This window comes from Canis aureus, chromosome 32, assembly GCF_053574225.1.
Source record: "Canis aureus isolate CA01 chromosome 32, VMU_Caureus_v.1.0, whole genome shotgun sequence".
Classification (NCBI taxonomy): Eukaryota; Metazoa; Chordata; class Mammalia; order Carnivora; family Canidae; genus Canis; species Canis aureus.
The window spans coordinates 34,727,249-34,745,468 of NC_135642.1; the positions used below are offsets into that span (position 1 = coordinate 34,727,249).

The 18,220-nt window shown below is 42.7% G+C and overlaps 1 protein-coding gene across 7 annotated transcripts in view; it reads right to left on the reverse strand.

The window, feature by feature from the left end:
- Positions 1–16,716, reverse strand: part of INTS14 (integrator complex subunit 14) — a 35,108-nt gene extending 18,392 nt beyond the window's left edge. The window contains exons 1-7 of one of the 7 annotated variants that reach the window (XM_077881524.1): positions 16,611–16,703; positions 15,746–15,828; positions 11,720–12,003; positions 9,444–9,551; positions 4,141–4,296; positions 3,245–3,363; positions 2,176–2,318 (exon numbers count right to left, since the gene is read on the reverse strand). In XM_077881524.1, coding sequence (XP_077737650.1) covers positions 2,176–2,318; positions 3,245–3,363; positions 4,141–4,296; positions 9,444–9,551; positions 11,720–11,941 — 748 coding nt within the window. In that variant the 5' untranslated portion in view covers positions 11,942–12,003; positions 15,746–15,828; positions 16,611–16,703. Of the gene's footprint in view, positions 1–2,175; positions 2,319–3,244; positions 3,364–4,140; positions 4,297–9,443; positions 9,552–11,719; positions 12,004–15,745; positions 16,110–16,177; positions 16,293–16,610 lie in introns of those variants that run through there. The other 6 variants (XM_077881526.1, XM_077881528.1, XM_077881529.1 and 3 more) reach the window with 6 other exon arrangements.
- Positions 16,717–18,220: the final 1,504 nt, after the last annotated feature.

The window sequence follows — 18,220 nt, forward strand, 5'->3', positions numbered from 1 at the left end:
GGGTATGGCTATCATTTTTTTTTTTTAATTTTTATTTATTCATGATAGGCACACAGTGAGAGAGAGAGAGGCAGAGACACAGGCAGAGGGAGAAGCAGGCTCCATGCACCGGGAGCCTGACGTGGGATTCGATCCTGGATCTCCAGGATCGCGCCCTGGGCCAAAGGCAGGCGCCAAATCGCTGCGCCACCCAGGGATCCCGGGTATGGCTATCATTAAAAACATTTCCATTAAACAACAACAACAACAATAACAAACCATTTCCATGAGAAAGAAATACATTCTCTATAAGCCCAAGGTAGCAGTTCGTTTTAAAGATGTGTTTATTTATTCATGAGAGACACAGAGAGAGACAGTGGGGCAGAGACATAGGCAGAGGGAGAAGCAGGCTCCTCGCAGGAGCCTGATGCAGGACTTGATCCCGGATCCCGGGATCATGACCTGAGCGAAAGGCAGCCGCCCAACTGCTGAGCCACCCGGCTGTCCCTCCAAGGTAGTTGTTGGAAACCTAATAGGTAAAAAAACAAGTCTTATCCCCAAGTACTTTTTAAAAGTTTACTTTTTGATTATATAAATAGTAGAAAAACTTAGAAAACATAAAAAATTGTAAAGAAGAAAAATAAAGTCACTCATTATTCACCATCAAAGGAAACATCTATTAATATTTTATTGAATTGCTTTTCAGTCTTTCTTCCAGGCACAGACATACTTCTATTCTCAAAACTATTAAAAAAAAAAATCAGGGTCATGGTGAATACATTGTACTTCTAATACGTCAGGAAATCTGCTTCTTGGAGATTTGCTGCCATTACCTTCTTTGGCTGAATAACAAATAAGTCAGCATAAGCAGTATGTATTTTTCATTTGAGTAACAAAAGGCCTGCATCTTAAAGTGGCTTAAATATAAGCTATGACAAAGATCTTGGAAAAGACCTACTCAAAGTTATTTTATCAAAAAAAGGATGAGGGTGTTATGATATATGTTGGCAAATTGAACTCCAATAAAAAAAAAAAGAAAAAAGGGTGGGAAGGAAGTGGAATCTAGTTGGGTTTGAAGGCAAAAAAACTTTGGCACAGCTTAACATACTGCAGTAGTCACCATGAAAGAGATGCATACCCTATTTCCAAGATAGCCAGGAGCTAAAGGCAGAAAAAATAAAAAGTTTCTGCAGAGCCCTTCACTCTCTGACTCCTTCAAATCTGTACACCCATGAATGAAATGAACATTTACTGTGCACCTCATTTCAATCATTGGTTGACTAGAAATTTACCTAGTAAACATTTATAAGTATCAGAGCTGTGCTAATAAGCACTGAAGGTACAACAGTGTCCAAAACAGTGACAGCTGAATGTGTGCCCACAACTCAAGGGGTCTGCCCACCAAATGAATACGATTCTTTTCTCCATTTTTCCTTGTTTTGTTTTTTTCTTTTTTTTTAAGATTTTATTTATTTATTCATAGAGACACAGTGAGAGAATGAGAGGCAGAGACACAGGCAGAGGGAGAAGCAGGCTCCATGCAGAGAGCCTGACGTGGGACTCGATATAGGGTCTTCAGGATCATGCCCGCTGCGCCACTGGGGCTGCCCTCCATTTTTCTTGTGACTTCTGACAGCACCTCCAGCACAAACCAGGTAAAAGCAGTAGCACGTCTCTTTTAGTCAAAATACAAGCAGGAGGGCTAGAGGGGTACAGTATATCAGAACACAGACCTCAGACAGACCATGACTCATCTAGAGATTCCACTCTCCTTAGCCAACCAAAATGAGAGGAAGTGACTCGTACAGGATCACACAGGAAGAATCACAGAGCCAAGCCTAGAAGCTAGCTCTTCATAGATGATCTCAATTATGATACTAATCAATCTTAGTATCTCTATTAAGAATTACCTCAAGGATTTCATGGCTAGTGAATCTAGTCATGAATTCCAATTCTAGTAATTTGTGGCTATTGTTATCTAAGACTGGAGATTAACTCATGACCTATGAAAGACCACCGGCCTGCCACCCTTTGGTCAATGCTTCCTCCCATCCAAAATGCATATACTGATGATGACAACAGCACCCTAGTATCAGAATTTACTTTTTTTTTCAACCCTCCTGTATAGAGAAGTCAGAAATTACAAAAAAGTAAAGATAACAAAAGAACCAAGCAGGAAGTTAAAAAACACATTACCTGTGTTGATGACTTTAGGAATGGGATCGATTTCCTCATCTACAACAAAAGGCTCTGGTCTGGGGAACACCTGCACATCAGCGGTTAGGTGGCCACACTTGAGAATAGCATGGAAAGGTGTATACGCCAGATCTATTAGTTTTCTAGAATATGATGAATAATTGTTATAAGAAGAATAATATGATACATATCATTTTTCTCAAGGAATTTTTTTTTTTTAAAGATATTTCTCTGTCAAATTGCTATGAGTTCTCATACACTTTTTCTCATTCCATTTTTTTTTTAAGATTTTATTTATTTATTTGACAGAGAGAGAGCGAGTATAAGTAGGGGGAGCAGCAGGCAGAGGGAGAGAGAAGCAGACTCTTGGTGGAGCAGGGAACCCAACTCGGCATCTGATTTAGGCAGACACTTAAATGACTGAGACACCCGGGTAGCCCTTGAGGAATTTTTTCAAGATGCTAAGTTTATTTTCTCTTTGAGTCGACTCCAAAACTATGATCTGACCGCTTATAAAACAGAACAAAACCTGACATTTCTGGTGAGGAAATTTTTTTTTCTTTTGAAGATTTTATTTATTTATTCATGAGAGACACTGAGAGAGAGGCAAAGACATAGGCAGAGGGAGAAAGAAATAGGCTCCTTGTGGGGAGCCTGATACAGGACTCGATCCTAGGACTCTGGGATCATGACCTGAGCCAAAGGCAGACATTCAACCACTGAGCCACCCAGGTGCCCCTGGTGAGGAAACTTCAATTCTGAAAAGCTCAAAAGCAAGTTAATCTTTTGAAACTGCTATTATAAGAGAGTCAACATCTGTAGGCATTACTGATTTAGTCATGCTTAATTTAAAAGGGAATGAACTTTTAAAAAATCACTACTACCAATCATTTTACCTGAAAATTGTGCAACTTGGGGAAAATGACAACAATTAGAAACAGTGGTGGAATAGATATGATAGCTGAATATCAAATTATAATAACATAATAACAGATTGTAAGAAGGCAAAAAAGCAAAAAAAAAAAAAAAAAAAAAAAAAAAGGCAAAAAAGCTCTAAGTATATACTCACCCAAACATAGACTGTACATTTTTCAAGCACAGGGGACCATCAATAGTAAAAATCTGCCCTTCACCATTGTTTAAATCTATGAGTCGTTCAAGGCAATCCAAGGAATCAGTGCTCTGAAGCTACAAAACAAAACAGATGACCCTTTTAAAGTGGCATACAATGCCAGATTATTATCAGCACACCAAGGTCACACCTGTCACAATAACACAGGCAATAAATAACACGGATGATTTTTTTTTACAACCTGAGATGGAAACAATTTTGTTTCAAGGCTACCAAGAGGAATGTTATATAAAACGATACCAGTAGAGCTATTTCATTCAGAAGTAATTTTGCAAAGATTCTCAGAGGTGACCACAGTTGGTATTTACATGGTATCTTCATTCCAAAGTGTTTCTAACATCTTTTGGGTGAAAACCATCATTACCTACATCTTACAGATAGAAAAACTGAGGTGAACAAAGGTTAAATAACTTTCCCAAATAAATGGGAAAACCAGGAAGTAGAGTTTAGTAAAACACGTATCAGAGAAACATTACTTTACCAAAAAAGTCCAAGCACATTTCTGTCGACATTTCCAGTGGAATGGACATAAGAATTCCCAAATGAGGGAAATGTCTAAGACCAAAAAGAACATTTTAACTCATGCATTTGAAGAATCTTTGTGGGAAGCAGGATGGATAACAATTCCAGCCAGCTATGTTTCTAGAGATGGACAACACTCTGAATCTTCAAAGAGCATTTGAGACCTAAAGTCCTTCCAAATTTAGTGACTAGTCTCAGCTGAAACCAATGGAGTTTAATGCTATAGTATATACAATATAATACTAATAGAATATACTGAAAAATAAAGTCCTAAAATGTATCTAATCAAACTAAAAAGAACTCAGTATTACCTCCTCCAAATTTGCCATGCACATGATGTATAACTTAGATGGGAAAGGGAAAGGTAGTGGAAACCTGTTGCTCTCGCTTCGTTGATTGTGAGTAGCTAGGGAATGCCGCAGTGATCCTCTACCAATGCCAAGACAGCCATCTGTCACCAGAACAACCTGTTGGCAGGGAGGGGAGGTTTGTACATGAAATAACATATTTAAATATGTTACTTAAAACGGTCTCATTTTAAAGCTGTCTCATAAAAAATAAATAAAGCTGTCTCATTTAACAACATTTTCATTTCTCCTTAATGGCATTTACACGGAAAAACCCACCTTTGCAGGGAGATAAGCAACGAGGTGAATAAATCTCAAAAACATTTTCTCAAGTGAAAGACTACATCATGATTCTGTTTTTGTATCAAATTCTAGAAGAGGCACAACAAAGCTACAATAAATCAAACGAGCTGTGGGGCTTAGGGGGATACTGACTTGAAAGGGGGAGGTGAGGAAACTTTGTTGGGTAATGGAAATGTTCTAGATCTTAATTGAAGTGGTGGTCACATAGGTGTATACATCTGTCAAAACTCAGTGAACCGGGGGATCCCTGGATGGCTCAACAGTTTAGCGCCTGCCTTCAGCCCAGGGCATGATCCTGGAGTCCCGGGATTGAGTCATCGAGTCCCATGTCGGGCTCCCTGCATGGAGCCTGCTTCTTCCTCTGCCTGTGTCTCTGCCTCTGCCTCTCTCTCTCTCTCTCTCTCATGAATAAATAAATAAATAAAATCTTAAAAAAAAAAGAAAAAACAACTCCGTGAACTGTATATTTGAGATCTATGCATTTTGCTGTATTTTATCTAATTAAACCTTAAAAATAGTACCTACCCATGAACACTTAAAATCATAATCAATTCTTACCTAATTGCATTAAAACTAGAACCCTATCTCTTAGATAGAGTTGGCACCTAAGGCACTTGGTGTCAAAAATGACATGAGGATCTATTTTACAAGTGACCCCAGGATTTATAAGCACAGAAATCCAAACCTTGACACGAATTTTCAAAGATGACAAACTCCGTCCTTGGTGAATTAAAATGACAACTGCTGGGGATCCCTGGGTGGCTCAGTGGTTTAGTGCCTGCCTTCAGCCTAGGGCATGATCCTGGAGTCCTGGGATGGAGTCCCGCATCAGGCTCCCTGCATGGAGCTTGCTTCTCCCTCTGCCTGTGTCTCTGCCTCTCTCTCTGTGTTTCTCATGAATAAATAAATAAAATCTTAAAAAAAATAAAAAATAAAAAATAAAATGACAACTGCTTTAAAAATATATTTACAGGGATGCCTGGGTGTCTCAGTGGTTGAATGTCTGCCTTCAGCTCAGAGCGTGACCCCAGAGTCCTGGGATTGATCAAGTCCTACAGTGGGCTCCTCTTCATTAGCCTACTTCTCCCTCTGCCTTTGTCTCTGCCTCTCTCTGTGTCTCTCATGAATAAATAAGTAAAACCTTTAAAAAAAATAAAATAAAAATGTATTTATAGGGGTGCCTGGGTGGCTCAGTCGGTTAAGTATCTGACTCTTGTTTTCAGCTCAGGGCATGATTTCAGCAATGGGAGATGGAGCTCCGTCTGGTTCTGCACTGGGTATGGAGCCTGCTTAAGATTCTCTCTCCCTCTGTCTCTTCTCCCTCTAAACAAAAAAATGTATTTGTAAAAGCCATTTAAATAAATAAATAAATAGATAGATAGATAGATAGATAAATAAATAAATGCCATTTAAGGGACGCCTGGGTGGCTCAGCGGTTGGGCGTCTGCCTTTGACTCAGGGTGTGATCCCGGAGTCCTGAGATTGAGTCCCACATCAGGCTTCTAGCATGGAGCCTGCTTCTCCCTCTGCCTCTATCTCTGTGTCTCTCATGAATAAATTAAAAAAATCTTAAAAAAAAAAAAAAGCCATTTAATCAGACATGTATAAGACCTTTAAAATGCATTCTTAATCAATCTGTAATTTGCAAAAGCCTTCAAAATATACCAGCAATAGACAGTAGTTACAAATCATTTTTCTTCCTCATTGCCTCAGTGATCCAAAGGGATGGTAGATTTTCCAGGCATTCCAGGGGAGGATTATTTTTGCTCTTCTTATCCTAGCTTTGTAACTTGATAATAACAGTCCATTATGGAAGTATTAGGTGACAGCACCATGTGAAGTACCAAGATTGACACTTATTTCTAAAGCCCAAGAATGTTCAATGGCAATCTCCTGGAGAGATGCGTTTTTTTGGGAAGATACTCAGTTGACTAAGGCAATTTTCTCTTATATGAACAACTGCTATATAACAATTTACTTCTGCCCCTACTTTTTTCAGACGCCATGTGATGAAATATTTCATGTAATGTCAAAATGGGACAGACTTTACTCAGATAATGAAGACATAGCTCAGCTATCCAAAATCTTGGTTAACAAAACTCCACATTAAAACAAATCTATTTGACAGTAACTGATTATAAAAACAATCACTAATAACTTCTACCTCTGGACAGTGTTTTGGACCTGATTCACTCCAAAACTCATCAACCAAATCTAAGTGGATCCAGGCCCAGTCCTGTACCCTCAGGGTATAGGACATCCTAAATTCAGATTCTTCCTTTTGCAAAGGAGAAAAAATATTAAAAGGCAGAAGGCTGGAGTGCCTGGGTGGCTCAGCCAGTTAAGTGACTGCCTTCGGGCTCAGGGAGCCCCTGCCTGTCCACAGGGAGCCTGCTTCTCCCTCTCCCTCTGCTTGCCAATTCCCCTGGCTTGTGCTGTCAAATAAATAAATAAATAAATCTTTTTAAAAAAGGGCAAAAGGCTGTGTGGTACATAAGATCTTGCTTATTACATATTTTCTGTAAAAATATTTTCTGAATTTCTTCTCTAAAATGACTGAAGAAGTAGCAAAGGAAACTGTGCTTACCCACTGGCTTCCGATTTGGACAACAAAATTTCATTTATTCAATATACTATTAGGACATTAGATATTTTGTATGCACAGATTTACCAGATAAATAATGTTTAAGAAGATGCCATTTTATGTCTGAAAAGAAACTGATCAAAAGGCATTTATGGAATTTTTTTTTAAGATTTTATTTATTTATTCATGAGAGGCACAGAGGCAGAGACATAGGCAGAGGGAGAAGCAGGCTCCATGTGGGGAGCCTGATGCGGGACTTGATCCCAGGACTCCAGGATCATGCCCTGAGCCAAAGGCAGACGCTCAACCACTGAGCCACCCAGATGCCCTCATTTATGGCATTTATTAAAATGATTTAACTTTTTAGTAGCCACTCAGGGTCTTCATCAACCCTAGAGTTAATAGTCTGTAAAACAAGGTGGTTTTGTAGTAAGAAAAACACAAACTTAAAAGAAAAGTCAGGTTTACTGAGATATAATTTACATGTAATAAAATTCATCCTTCTTAATATACAGTTCTAGGAGTTCCAACAACTACATTCAGTGAACAACCACTTCTACAATCAAGATGAAGAACAGTCTCGTCACTTCCCATCTTCCCTTCTGCTTCATTCGTGTCAATTCCCTACTCATCCTTTACCCCAGGCCCCGGGCAAACACAGTCTCATTTTCAGTTAAAAAAAAAAAAAAAAAAAAATACCGGTGATACCACTGACACTACTGAAGAATCTGTGTTTCACCATATGTAACAAAAAATCATACACTATAGCCCACTGCTGTTTTGTAAATCAAGTCTTATTGTAGCCCAGCCATGTCATTTTTTTTTACTTATTATCTATGGCTGTTTTCATGCTATGACAGAGGAATTAGGAAGTTGTCACAAACATCTGCAAAACCTAAAATACAGAAAAAGCTAGCTGACTCCCATTGTAGATTACTGTAACTTTCCTTTTAGCAATTTTTGTTTTCTCCTTTAAAATGTACTACCATTTCTTTTTTTTTAAGATGTTATTTATTTATTCATGGGAAACACAGAGAGGCAGAGACAACAGGCAGAGGGAGAAGCAGGCTCCATGCAAGAAGCCTAATCTGGGACTCAATCCCAGGACTCTGGGATCATGCCCTGAGCCAAAGGCAGATGCTCAACCGCTGAGCCACCCAGGCATCCCTGTACTACCATTTCTTAAAGCACAAGCATATTCCTTTTCTGGGATTTGATGCAATATAGTCACAGATACTGCGTTTTTACAAAACGAAGGTCTATGGCAACCGGGTCCTGAGCAAGTTTATCGGTGCCATTTTTCTAACAGTATTTGCTCACTTTATGTCTCAGTGTCACATTTTGGTAATTTGTGCAATGTTTTGAACTTTTTCGTTATTTTTATCTTTGTTATGGTGATCTGTGATCAGTGATTATGACTTGCTGAAAGTTCAGATGATGGTTAGCGTTTTAGCAACACAGAACTTTTTAATTAAGGTATGTACATCTTCTTTTAGACATAATGCTATTATACACTTAACAGACTACAGTATAGTGTAAATAATTTTATAGTCTTGGGAAACCAAAAACTTCAACTGACTCACTTTATGCAATGTTAGCTTTATTCTAATCTTTTAAACTGAATCTACAATATCTCTGAGGTATGTCTGTACCTGCTTATAGCAAACTTCCAATTCTTTTTTTTTTTTAAGATTTATTTATTTATGAATGATAGACATAGAGAGAGAGAGAGAGAGGCAGAGACACAGGAGGAGGGAGAAGCAGGCTCCATGCCGGGAGCCCGACGTGGGACTCGATCCCGGGACCCCAGGATTGTGCCCTGGGCCAAAGGCAGGCGCTAAACAGCTGAGCCACCCAGGGATGCCCTAATTCTTTTTAATCCTAATACTCTGTTCTGCTTTGATGCTAATGTGGACTTGAAGTGCTGTTGTGCTATTGTGGACTTGAAGTAAAGGGTAACCAATTACATGACATTCACAGACCCCACTTTTTTAGATAACTCAGTTGAGATGGTTAAATGTTTCCTAAATAAATGCTACACTGAGATAACGGAAAATAGACTATAATGCCCTGATGTTTATAATTTTATCACTCAAAATTACCCATTCTAGGGAGTGTTCTAAAATTCTGTGAGCCCTTTGTGTTTCATACAAACAATACTAGTTTGCAATAAGCCAATTTACTAGGAAAATGCTTGCCTCAAGGCATAATTGTGCTATTTCCTGAGCATATTAGTGTTGATTTAGTGCCTTCTTTTAAAAAGATACCAATAATGTTTTTAGAAATTACAACGCATGCTGTGTCAGAACCTAAAGAAAATCAAATCATCTCAGTGGTTAATGGTTTTAACTTAGGGCAATGAAACGGAATTGATCATTACCTGGCAAGGAATCGCACCACCCCACTCTTGCTGAACGATGTTGCAAACACCAACTAATGCAGATTCCAAGCAGGTTTTATCATAATCATCCATATTACTTAGTGCTTCCTGATTGAATAAAAAATAAAATTGCTCATTATTCTCTATACTGTTTTGTTATTAGAAAATAACATAAACTGTTCAAAGCATGAATGTTACACAGGGGACACTTTCTGAGAGCCCAAAAGCATATTTTCTCAAAGAAAAACAGTAAAATAGGCTTCCTCAACCACAAAGTACAATTAAAAAAACTTCCCTTTATTCCATTTTCTTATCAAGTGAGAGTGAACAGTCTACCAAGTTCATAGCTTTGTAAGGGAACCCTGAAGAAAGTAACTGAAATGAACTTTTAAACACAGCAAAAAAAAAAAAAGAGACAAAAAGTACTGAGTACTAACTATATTCTAAACACCAACGTAGGCACTTCACATGCATTCAGTTATCTCAACACTCTGTAAACTACAGATTATTAACCTATTTTTAAAATGAGGAAACAAAGGTAAAGAATGATGAAGTAACCTTCCCAGGTCACATGCCTACAGGTGGCAAAGGCAAGATGTAGGACCAGGCAGTTGGCCTTCAGGGCACCTGGTACTTAACCCCTACTCTGAACAACTCAGATAGCAATTCTTTAAATTTCAGAACTGTTGAATATCCAAAATCCTTTGTTTACTATTAATCTACAAGAAACCCAGTGCAATTTTTTAAAGAAGCTTTTGACGAACATAAAAAATGTGAGATAATAAAAGAAATGATTTAACCAAATTTTATTATATTAAAAAAAAATTAAACTACACTGATCCTGGATCTCTAACCTGCCCAGTAAGTATTAAACTGTTTTAATTTTATTTTTTTTAAGATTTTATTTAATCATGAGAGACTGAGAGACAGAGAGAAAGAGAGAGAGAGAGAGAGAGAGAGAGAGGCAGAGACACAGGCAGAAGGAGAAGCAGGCTCCATGCAGGGAGCCCGTGGGACGGGATCCTGGGCCTCTAGGATCAGGCCCTGGGCTGAAAGTGGCGCTAAACCACTGAGCCACCCCAGCTGCCCTATTAAACTGTTTTAATTCCACACTATTACTAGGTACTGCTGGAAATATTAATGATTTAGAGATGTGGTCAGAAAGTAAAATCTCTGGCATATCACAGACAATACCTTTTGAAGTAACACCTATCAACTGAGGTTTAAAAACTGTAATTTCAGGGATCCCTGGGTGGCTCAGCGGTTTAGCGCTGACTTTGGCCTAGGGTATGATCTTGGGAGCCTCGGAATCGAGTCCCGTATTGGGCTATCTGCTGCATGGAGCCTGCTTCTCCCTTTGCCTGTGTCTCTGCCTCTCTCTCTGTGTGTCTCACATGAATAAAGACATAAAATCTTAAGAAAAAAAAAAAAACCACCCTGTAATTTCTTAGCATCTGTAAATCAAAGGCTATGTTACAGAGGAAACATAATTTTGAATTACTCTATTATATGGAAGGGCTATTTTTCATTTCTTCAAGTTTTATAGGAAAGTAGAAAAAATCAAGTGTTGAACTTAAAGACCTCGAATTTTAGGGAATGGGGAACTACATCATGACGTTTTCCTTCTCACAGCAAACTCCAGAAAACAAGAAAAGAAAATAAGGCAAAAACTCAGATCTCGAATTCATAACTCTACCAAAGGCATAATAAGGCCTACTGGTTGTGAATCTTGTTTTATTTATTATTTTTATTTTTTTTTAAATTTTTTATTTATTTATGATAGTCACAGAGAGAGAGAGAGAGAGAGAGGCAGAGACACAGGCAGAGGGAGAAGCAGGCTCCATGCACTGGGAGCCCGATGTGGGATTTGATCCTGGGTCTCCAGGATCGCGCCCTGGGCCAAAGGCAGGCGCTAAACTGCTGCGCCACCCAGGGTTCCCCCTGAATCTTGTTTTATAGCTATACTCAGATATTACACCTGTAGACTTAACATTAGATAAACCCAAGTTCTACAGGGTCACTGGGTGACACGGTTGAGCATCTGACTTTCAGTTTTGGCTCAGGTCATGATTTCAGGGTTATGAGATCATTGGGCTCAGAGTGGAGTCTGCTTTGAGTTTCTCTCTCCTCTGCTCCTCCCCTGACCCCCAAATAAATGGATAAATCCTAAAAAAGAAAAAAATTCCAAGTTCAAAATATTCAGTGCAATATGATAACAATGTTCTCCTTCCTAAAAATCTGGACCCTGTACGTACAATAACTCATTCTTTTTGTACCTGAAGGGTGTTGTAATCTCTTGTGAAGGGAACCATCAGCTCCCAGAGTGATGAAAAAACCACCAGGGCTGTAAATTCAAGCTTGTAATTTGTGGCCATGTGCTCGAACAGCATTGTCAAACCATGGGCTGCTAGGTGCTTACGCTGATATTCCTCGGACCCTTCGATAGACACAGGTCGGGTCATGGAAAGGGATACATCCATTACCACCACTGTTGGCATGATGAAAATAATCCCAATGTTCCCAGTCAGAATTCAAACAGACAGCTATCAACAGAGAAATGCTGTAGAAAAGAAATATGATTAGGTCTTATATGTTACAGAGAGAAAAAAGTTTTTTTTTTCCACTCTAATTTTAACCAAACTTTGCAGATGAGTAAAGGCAAAACTATGATGAATTCAGAGGGAGGGGAACAAGCAGCTTAGTTCACAGTATGGACAACTCCTAGAATCTCCTGCTAAATGGCCACAAATCAAGGACCACGTATTTCTATTAAAAAATATATTAAATTCAGGTGGCCCTTGACTTTCATAATTTCAAAGTTTATACAACTTAATGTAACAGACATTCCTATATTGCCTTTCCAATAATCTATGAAGGAACATTTTTAGCTGTCATATGGTGGTGCTTTTTGAAAGCAACCTATTCTTTTTAGGCACCATCACTCTTAATACAGCAGTATTTGTGTGTTTGTTTCATTATCTTGTTACCTTTTTTATTATTAAAATGAATGTAAAATGTAAAAATGAAAGGGGTAGTAGAGTCATAATCCAAATTAGATAAAGCTAGGAATCATTTAAGCATGACAAAAGCGGTAAACTACTGCTTAGCCCGAGTAGTACGCACTGTACATAAATTGGACAACAGTGCTTTACTATGAAGGAAAAGAACAAAATTAAAGAGCACGTACGATAGCTGGCATGGTCTCATGAAACTGTGTATAAAAGTCAATATGCAGAGGGGTGCCTGAGTGGCTCGGTTGGTTAAGCGTCTGACTCTTGGTTTTTTTTTTCAAATTTTTTTTTATTTATTTATGATAGTCAGAGAGAGAGAGAGAGAGAGAGAGAGAGAGAGAGAGAGAGGGGCAGAGACACAGGCAGAGGGAGAAGCAGGATCCATGCACCGGGAGCCCGATGTGGGATTCGATCCCGGGTCTCCAGGATCGCGCCCTGGGCCAAAGGCAGGCACCAAACCGCTGCGCCACCCAGGGATCCCTGACTCTTGGTTTTGAGTCAGGTTATGATCTCAGGATCCTAGGACTGAGGCTTGCATTGGGCTCCACACTTGGCACAGAGTCTGCTTGAGATTCCTTCCCTCTTTCCTTCTCTCTCTGTCCCTCCCCCAACCCCCGTTCATGCTCTCTCTGAATAAAATCTAAAAAAAAGTCAATATGCAGAAGAAATGGAAAAAACAGTTCTTTTAAATTATGGATTGAGAATTAGCATGAAGAAAACATTTCTGTTCTCAAAAATAAAGAGTTCAGATATACAGATCTGCTTGTGGGGACACAGTTTACTCCTACTGTTAATAAGCAAACTATAGTCTATTGACATTAATGAAATCTCATATGCTATAGATAAAAGACACATTTGTAAATATGAAAAATATTTATATGAAGTATCAGTAACTGAGAAAAGCAGGTCAGAGAATTGTATGTATATGTTAATTACAACTTCATAAAACTCCTATTGCATATACACAATTAAGGAAGAGTCTAGATGGACAAAACTGGTTGGAAACTAAATGCTCCCTAATTTCTTTTTTGGAACTCATGTCAAAAACACTTAACAGTGGCCAGACAGCTTGTTTCAGTAAAATATTCAACTGCAAATGTGTGATATTCTAAAATGCCATTTGCAAATAGCCTGTGGGGAACTCAGAATATAATGGTTCATGGAAGCAGTGTCATAAATGGGGGTCAGGGACTCAAGTAGGGAAAGCCTTTTTGGCACATAGTGGCCTGGGATGTATTTCAAATACAGTAATGCCTCATGTATCTAACGTCAATAAAGATTAAATGAGGGCTATAAATTACTTTTCTAGACTGTTTAGAATTCCAAAACGTCTAGCCATTTTTATAGACAAAATTAAAATGTATATCCCTCTTCTCTGCCTCATTAAACACCATGCAAAACATAATTTACTCTTATGATGACTTGGCATCACCACTCTAAACACCAATACCACCTGGCACCTTGTTACTCTGATGGGGTTTTTGTTTTTGTTTTTGTTTTTTTAACACCAGGATTCCCTGAAGTATGTTCTGCAGAACACTGTTCTGGAGAGTTGCGCCAAGAAAAATGAGTTCAGGTGTTAATAAAGATGCTGAAAAGTTCCAGAGCAAAGAAGCCAGTTTAATCTGCTAACCCTGTGTTTTTCATTTAACTCTTTTCTACATAATTACCATTAAAGTCCCATAAAACAGGGATTATGAACAACATATACAGAAACAATGCCTTGTATCCAAGGCATCCAGGCTGTTGTGCTCTGTTTTGGTGCCTTCTTTTTATGACCAATGTTTAGCCCATCAGCTTGCATCCTCCTTTCCTCTGTAATTCCCCGAAATCACCCTCTCTCTTTCTAATTTGCTGCGTCTTGGCTACCATGGGCTACAAAGCCAGGTAGTTGAGCTTGTTAAAACTGTGACCAAAAAATAAAATAAAATAAAAATAAAAAAATAAAACTGTGACCAAAGTCAAACTCTATGGGTTCTCAGAGCTTGTGGATTTCTTCTAGTGCCAAATAATGTATGGACTTAAGTGTATCAACTTGGTACTACTTCTTCTCCTCAGTCTTTTTTCTTTTCTTTATGGGTCTTAGTTGTGCTGTTCAAGAAGTGAGGCCCTGTATAATACTGGTTCAACTATACATTTGACCATAAGTTCACTAAGGGACAGGGACCGTGTCAGATTTTGCCCATCAATGTCTCCTCAGAACCTATCACAGTAGGCACATGGTATGAGCTTGACAAATACTGGTAATGACTAACTACCCTTAATCACCAGATAGAACATTTTTTGGCAAAACATATGATGAGTTTTAACTGTGGACACCAGAAACACATTTCCTTCTCTTCTCTTCATTCAAGCAGGACTCCTCTGTCTCTGCCCACATATAGTATCCAGCTCACACGGTAGTCCCATTTCTACATAGAGGTCTGTTATTAAAGACCGGGACATGGGGATCCCTTGGTGGCTCAGTGGTTTAGCACCTGCCTTTGGCCCAAGGCGCAATCCTGGAGTCCCGGGATGGAGTCCTGTGTTGGGCTCCTGACATGAAGCCTGCTTCTCCCTCTGCCTGTGTCTCTGCCTCTCTCTATGTCTATCATGAATAAATAAATAAATCTTTTTAAAAAAAGATAAAGACCGGGACACTGGGGTAGTGCAGTCAGTTAAGCTGCAGACTCTTGGTTTGGGCTCAGTTTTGTGATGGGGGAGCAGAGATTGTGAGATCAGGCTCCACACCAGACTCCGTGCCCCAGCACTGAATTTGCTTAAGACTCTCTCTGCCTGGGGGCACTTGAGTCGCTGGATGGTTGAGCGTCTGCCTTTGGCTCAGGTCATGATCCTGGGGTCCAGTCCCACATGGGGCTCCCTGCATGGAGCCTGCTTCTCCCTCTGCCTGTGTCTCTGCCTCTCTCTCTCTGCATCTCTCTGGGTCTGTCATGGATAAATAAATAAAATCTTAAAAATAAATAAATAAATAAATAAATAAAATCTTTAAAAAAAGAAAAAAAAGACTCTTCATTTCCTTCTGCCCCTCCCCACCCTTGAGCACAGGAGCACACTCTGTATAAACAAATCTTAAAAAAAAAAATAAAAGTAAGGTGGGAAGGGGTGCTTGGGTGACTCGGTTGTGCGGGGGGGAGGGGAATGCGTTACTGCTTTTGGCTCAGAGATGATCTCAGGGTTGTGAGATGCAGCTGCGGGGAGGCTCCTTGCTGAGCCTGGAGCCTGCTAACCGCTGTCTGAGCCTGATTCCACTGGAATGTCTAGGGGCCTGCCCATTCCTGTTCGGGTCCTTACCTACTCTTATGTTTCTGTCCGTCTGATTTCCCTTGCCCTGATGATGAGTGCTTCCTGAGTGTTCTCTCCTTTTCTCTCTCTCCCTAAAAAAAACCAAAAAACAAGGTTGGAGATCCTGGGAAGTACATCCTCAACTCTTAGAGGAGATTAGGAAAGAGGATACACAGATTTGCATCAGGTGTAAGAAAGCGCCTCTGGCCCAGGAGTCCGCAGAAACGCGAACAGGTGACCAGGGCGGGTGGTCCTGCCTTCCCTGCAAACCCCGCTGCCACCTGCCCGACGGGGGCCAAGTCCCGGGTTGGTTTCCAAGCGGCCGCGGCCTGTGCTGGAAGGACCCGCTCGCAGTCTGCGCCTGCCCGCCACGGTCCAGCGCTAATTTCTGGAAACACGACCTATTTCTCGGGCTAATTCTCGCTCTTTCCTCCCACGTACTCGTTTACGCAGTGCTGGGGGCGACCGTGGGCAGCCCCCGCCGGCAGCCTGGCCGGGCCCCGACGCCGAGCCGCCTGAATGCACCTGCTGCCTCCCTCCCGCAGGGACGCGGGCAGCTCGGCTCCCTCGGGGCCCCGCCACCGCCGTCCGGCCCCCGCCCCCGCCCGGCCGCCGCCTCCGGGGCTCCCAGGGGCCCCTTCCCCGCGACGGCGCCAGCCAGCCTGGCCGGGCAGGTCGGGCCTGGGCCGCAGCCCACGACCCCGAGCCGCCGAGCGACGGGAGGCCGGGAACCCGGCCCGGAACTGGCGCCGCGCGAAGCGTCCTTCCCCGGCCCCCCGCCCCGCTCCGCCAGCTCCAGCGAGCAACGCCCGAACGACAGCCCGAGGCCCCCGCCGCCCCCCGCCGCCCCCGGCCGCCCCCGGCCGCCACTCACCGCGCGCCATCGCCGGCGCAGTCCGTCCGCGTCACCCTCCCGCCCGCACGCCGCGGCCGGAACCAAGAGGCTGCGCCCACGGAAGGGAAGCCCGAGCCGGTCTGCGCACGGGCCGGGGGCGGGGCTTGGAGGGCGGCGCGGGGCCGCAAGGGGGCGCGGCGGGGGCGCTGGGGGCCGCTAGGGGGCGCCCCCTCCCCGCGTCCGCAACCCGGGGCTCGGTGGTCGCGAGCCTCCCGCCCGCCCGCCCGCCCTCTCCCTTCGCGGGCTCCCCCCTCGCCCCCTCCCGCACCCCCCGCACCTCCGGCACCTCCGCGCTCCCGCCCCGCACCTGCGCCTGCTGGCGCCGCGGCCTCAGCCTCGCCCACGCGCGCCCCTGCCCCTCCTGAGCTCGCCCACTCACGGCCTCTGCAAACTCCTCTGCAAACGCTTCTTTAACTACTATTTTTCTTTTGCACTGTATTTTTTCTTTTCTTTTCTTTTTAAGATTTTATTTATTTGTTAATGAGACACACAAAGACAGAGAGGCAGGCTCCATGCAGGGCGCCCGACGCGGGACTCGATCCCGCGACCCCAGGGTCACGCCCTGCGCCCAAGGCAGGCGCCAATCCGCTGGGCCACCCCGGGGACCGCAGCAACTGTATTTTTCTGAGCTGACCTGAGCCAATTGCTAAGCTGACACTTTCCTTCTGGGTCTCCCTCAGCTCGAGGCCCACGTTCTTCCCTCCACCCTTCTTTGAGGGACGCGCGGGAAGGTTCAGGGGGTTCTCCGCGCTCTGCCAGGTGCATTGCCAGGTGCATTGCCGAGGGATTTGCATGAGGCTTCCCTGCGAGGAGGCACCCCCGGCCCTGCCTGCCTGGCCTCTGGCCACCTGGTGTCCCCACTTCCAGGGTCCCAGCCTGTGCCCCATCCAGGGTCCTTGAAGGGGGGGCAAGAAGAAACTCTGTGACCACGGAGGGAGCCAGGAAATGCAGGCTGGAGTTAGGCCTGAAGGGATGCCATCGGGGCCTGGGTAGCTGTGGCTCAGACTCGGTCACGGTGTACCACCCGGATGGCCTGGGAGAACACAAAAAGGCCTCTGCCTCTTTTTCTTTCAGTCGGTGGGATGGGGTGAAGTGGGGGGTGGGTCAAGGAGGGAGGATGCTTTGAACTAAACAACACAGTCTGTCGGACTTTTCACAGCTCGTTCTGTGGGAGAGTGAAGGTTCCAGGTGCTTGCAGTTCTCGCTCTCCTCCTGCTTATATCCAAGGAGTCGGTTCCTGGGAATGTCCACGCCAGCATCAAGGCCCAGGGACCTACAAGACTGTCTTTTTTTTGCTTCAGACCTTCTTTCCCTTGGGCAGCCCGGTCTGCACAGCGGTTTAGCACCTGCCTTCGGCCCAGGGTGTGATCCTGGAGACCCAGGATCGAGTCCCACATCAGGCTCCCTGCATGGAGCCTGCTTCTCCCTCTGCCTCTCTCCCTCTCTGTGCCTCTCATGAATAAATAAGTAAAATCTTAAAAAAAAAAAAAAAAGAACCTCTTTCCCCAACGTGGCTAGCCTCACTGTCTCAAAACCATATTATGCTTGAACACAATGGGTCCCAGGGAAATAAGAGAGCATCCTGATTA